Raw genomic sequence first — 4,911 nt, 5'->3', positions numbered from 1 at the left:
ATGTTGCATCATTCGCCATTGTTGTTTGATTATGTCCCAGCCCAAATTTCACCGCGGGGCATCTTTTGGTCATATGAGTTTTCAATGTCGAATTCCCATCTTCGTTAAAAAAAAAGCACCACATTTCTTGAATCGCACTTTTTTTATACCGTTCAACATTACACACAAATCGTAGTTGCACAAAATAGTCGGATTTCTATTTGTTTCTTTGATGCTAACAATGGTAATATTGTTTGATGAATCTCCAACACCAACGGAAGCTGAATCCATTGTTTGAATTAAGAGCGGTTTTTGAACTAAGAGAGGTTTGCGGTTTTTGAACTAAGAGAGGTTTTTTGAGGTTTGGTTAACGTAAAGCTGAGACCTAAACATGTAATATATATATATATATATATATATATATATATATATATATAGAGAGAGAGAGAGAGAGAGAGAGAGAGAGTATAAGGAATGGTTAATATGGTCAAAAAGGAGCAAAAATCGAGTCTTGAACAGCCTCAAACGGCTATATAGCCGTTAGGAAAAGAAATAAACCGGTTCAAACCGATTCCAAACCCGTTCAAAACCGGTTCACCAATGGCACATTCGAAATCCGGTTCAAAATAAACCGGTCTCCAGGGTAAAACATGCGAACTGGTAACATCTAATGGTTCGGTTCACTATGGGTTCGGTTCTTATGTGAACCGGTTCAGGGCTAAACCGGTTTCCGATTCACCAACCGGTTCGGTTCCTAAACTGGTTTTTTTGCCCACGCCTACCCCTACCTCATGCCTTTTAAATTTTGATATCCGATGCGATATAACTCTATCATTACAATAAATAATGGATTTCAAAACTCCTAACAATAATATGGACATTTAATAAATCTCAAACATTGCAACAAAAATCGAATATTATAATCAACTATCTTTCTACCATGCCAATAAATTCCAAAAATAAAAGGGATAATGACTTAAAAGGGTAATGTATTTTTCGATTTGTACACATTTGGTAACTGATTTTTTTTCGTCCACATTTACCCCTTTAACTTGTTAAACTGTAAATATTCAGTCCTTATGACCGGTTACTTCAGGTCAGCCGGGAAAAATGACTTAATAGGGTAATATATTTTTCATTTTGTACACATTTAGTCCTTAATATTTTTGTTCATATTTAGTCCTTTTTTATCGATTAAATTACACGAATGGTCCCTATGGTTTGGGGTAATTTGCACGCTTGGTCCCTAACTTATTTTTTTTAACTCGGAAGGTCCCTACTGTTTGTTTTTGTTACGCGCTTGATCCCTACTGTTTGTTTTTGTTACATGTTTCGTCCCTATCTTACTTAAAAAGATTATTATTTAAATAGGTAAAAATGGTGGGGTAGGTAAGGTAAGGCGAAGGGGGTGACATTGGGGGTGTGTTTATTTAAATAAATCAAAAAATCAATGGCAAAATAGTCTTTTTAGGTAAGACAGGGACCAAACGCGTAATAAAAACAAAAAGTAGGGACCTTCCGAGTTAAAAAAATAAGTTAGGGACTAAACGTGCAAATTATCGTAAACCATAGGGACTATTCGTGTAATTTACTCTTTTTTGTACTCATTCGGTACTTATGAATGATTTCTTTAGGTTTTTCTCATGACATCTTACGTGAGACAATTATTAATGAGTTGTTTGGGGTTGTTGATGTTTATGTCTAACATGACCTCGACTGCTTGGTTGTGTGGGTCTTGTGGTTTGACTCAGGTCTTGTATTCTGAATGTCGTAACTTCTTCATACGATATCAGATTTTAACGATCTTTATATCCACGTGTTCAATTTTTCATTAAGATTATTCCCATTAAAATGTAATATATTTGTACTTACGATTTTATAAAAAAACATTCATACATGCATTCATAAAAAAATATGGACATGGGCAGACGCAAGAATACATAGCTGGTGTTACCGAGATGAAATAGGTGTTGCTGGTATATGAAAATAGCTATAAACGAAAAAAATCGAAAATACGAGATCGTATGGATATAAAGATCGTTCGCATGGATATAAAGATCGTTTACATGGATATAAAAATCGTTAAAATCTGAGATCGTATGAAGAAATTATGATATTCAAAATACATGACCTAAACAACCAAATAGTTGAGATCATGATGGACATAAACATCAAAAGCCCCAAACACTTCATTAATGAATTTCCCACGTAAGATTTTGTGAGAAAAAAACTAAAAAAATCAGTCATAAGTATTTATCGAGTACAAAAACAAAAATAACTTATTTTGCAAAAAAAAAATATATTAATGACTAAATGTGTACAAACATATTAAGGACTAAATATGTACAAAGTAAGAAATATATTACCCTATTAAGTCATTTTTACCGGCTAACGTAGAGTAGCCGGTCATAAGGACTGAATGTGTACAGTTTAACAAGTTAAAGAGGTAAATGTAAACGAAAAAAAAATCAATGACTAAATGTGTACAAATCAAAAAATACATTACCCTTTCAAGTCATTATTCCAAATAAAATTACTAGTAATACGCATAAGGATAAAAAGAAAAGGCTAATGTTAGCCCCCTTTCTTTTTTAAATGTATCAAACTCAACAAATCATTTCAACAAACTATAAATAATAAAATGGCCGAGGTTGATACAAAGGCCCATAAATCGGCCCATCTAAATTATCCATACAACAGAACTCGGCCCATATTATTTCATACTGTCGATTGCCAAACCCTATATCAGGATCTTCACTCCCAAGAACCCGCCGTCGTCCCCAAACCCTAGCCACCGAGTGTGTGCGTGAGAGAGAGAGAGAGGTAAGAGAGAATCAGAAATGGGACGTGTGATTAGGGCACAGCGTAAGGGAGCAGGGTCGGTCTTCAAGTCCCATACCCACCACCGGAAGGGGCCTGCCAGGTTCCGCAGCCTCGACTTTGGCGAACGCAATGGTTACCTCAAGGGTGTCATCACCGAAATCATCCACGATCCCGGCCGTGGTGCTCCTCTGGCTCGCGTCACATTCCGTCATCCTTTCCGCTACAAGCACCAGAAGGAGCTGTTTGTCGCCGCTGAGGGCATGTACACCGGCCAGTTCGTTTTCTGTGGGAAGAAAGCGAATTTGATGGTTGGAAACGTCCTTCCTCTCAGATCTATCCCTGAGGGAGCTGTCGTTTGCAACGTAGAACATCATGTCGGTGACCGTGGTTCGTTCGCCAGAGCTTCCGGTGATTACGCCATCGTTATTAGTCACAATCCCGATAACGGCACCACTAGGTATGGAATTCCTCATACATAAACATATAGAACTTGAATCCTCGGTTGATTTATGCTTTATACATTCCAATTATTTATCCTTAATCGATTGTTTAGGGTGAAGCTGCCATCAGGAGCAAAGAAGATCGTGCCGAGTGGATGTCGTGCTATGATCGGTCAGGTTGCCGGAGGAGGGCGTACTGAGAAGCCTATGCTGAAAGCTGGTAACGCATACCATAAATTCCGTGTGAAGAGAAACTGCTGGCCTAAGGTTAGAGGTGTTGCCATGAATCCAGTGGAGCATCCCCATGGTGGTGGTAACCATCAACACATTGGTCATGCAAGTACGGTTCGCCGTGATGCACCACCTGGTCAAAAGGTTGGTCTTATCGCCGCCAGAAGAACTGGGCGTCTCAGAGGTCAAGCTGCAGCTACTGCTGCTAAGGCTGATAAATAGGTTTTTTGATATTTTTGTTTCAGAATACTGTTATGTTGGTTTGTTGCTGCGAGTTTATCATGGTTCAGTTTTGTTTGAAATTTGACTCTTGAAGGTTAGTCTACATATTCTTGATGTCTGTTTTACATTCTCATGAGTAACTTAATCATGTCTTATAACAATCGACGTTGCTTAAAACTAAAATTTAGCAAATATTATGACATATTGGCTCTCTTGCTTTGGTAAAAATCATTAGCATGCATAATCTAACCCCCCTCTGTTTTCTTGGATAGTGATCATCCATGCTTAGATGTACGAGTTTTATAACCCGACTTTTATGCACAAAACCATAAATTAACCATATGGATATCTATTACTTCATATTCAACCTAATTATACTTATAAACTTAAGAAGAAAATTACTTGTACGGAGTATGCTGTCATTGTGCAGGGGGATGAGTGGTATCTATATTGAATTGTTTCACGGTCAATGTTTATGCCTCCATAGGAGGATGCTAAAAACGATACATATGGAGTTTTCTTCTTTCAATTATGAATCCTAATGTTGGTTCTGACATGATTTTTGGTGACTTTAATGCCACTTGAAACCATGATTTTTGGTGTAATGCCACTTGAAATCAAGGTGAGAGATTGGGTTGAAATTTTTCTCAAGGAATTGATGATGATTTTAACTCTTTTACTTAAGAGGTGGGTCTATGTGATATTCCTATGAGTGTTTTTTCCTTCAATAGAGTAAGTTCAAATGGAGCTAAGTCTAATAAGCTTGATCGTTTCTTATCGACTTTTATTGACTGAAGACATAATAATTCATCATCCATACTTGCATGCTACTGTGTTGGATCTGATTGGTTCTATCATAGACTGATTTGGTTATCCCAACAAGCTTCCGATTATGGTCTGCATCCGTTTAGATTTTATAATTCATGGAAGATAGAATATATTTTGATGAGGTGGTGAAGGCTTTTTGGACCGTAGATCGGGTGGAGAGCTGGACAAAGGGCCTAGAGGATATTTAAGAAAGTGATGGTGTGAAGTCAAAGCTAAAAGAAACCAAGAAAAAGATAGACCGTCGAGTCGTCTTAATGAAATTAACAAAAACATTGATCATGGTGTCGTGTCAGATCAAGAAACAGAGGAAATATTGATTGTAAAAACAAAATTGTATGACTTAAAGAAAAAATAATGATCTTTTCTAAAAAACCAAGATTAATTGGAG

The 4,911-nt window shown here is 37.0% G+C and overlaps 1 protein-coding gene across 1 annotated transcript; it reads left to right on the top strand.

The window, feature by feature from the left end:
- The first annotated feature begins 2,711 nt into the window (after positions 1-2,711).
- On the top strand, positions 2,712-3,775 carry LOC145051970 (large ribosomal subunit protein uL2). The gene is made up of 2 exons (XM_078999797.1): positions 2,712-3,259; positions 3,356-3,775. The coding sequence occupies exons 1-2, from the start codon at positions 2,820-2,822 to the stop codon at positions 3,693-3,695; spliced, it is 780 nt and encodes a 259-aa protein (XP_078855923.1). The 5' UTR covers positions 2,712-2,819; the 3' UTR covers positions 3,696-3,775.
- Positions 3,776-4,911: the final 1,136 nt, after the last annotated feature.

The sequence above is a fragment of the Lactuca serriola genome, chromosome 5 (assembly GCF_051521515.1).
Source record: "Lactuca serriola cultivar US96UC23 chromosome 5, Lser_US96UC23_V15, whole genome shotgun sequence".
Lineage (NCBI taxonomy): Eukaryota > Viridiplantae > Streptophyta > Magnoliopsida > Asterales > Asteraceae > Lactuca > Lactuca serriola.
This window is presented reverse-complemented; position numbering and strand designations above follow the sequence as displayed.

What these genes read in the sequence shown, in the direction of transcription:
- LOC145051970 (XM_078999797.1), top strand. Translation starts at nt 2,820, where the DNA reads ATGGGACGTGTGATTAGGGCACAGCGTAAGGGAGCAGGGTCGGTCTTC. An exon ending in CCCGATAACGGCACCACTAG is followed by an intron (nt 3,260 to 3,355) that starts GTATGGAATTCC and finishes TCGATTGTTTAG; the next exon opens with GGTGAAGCTGCCATCAGGAG.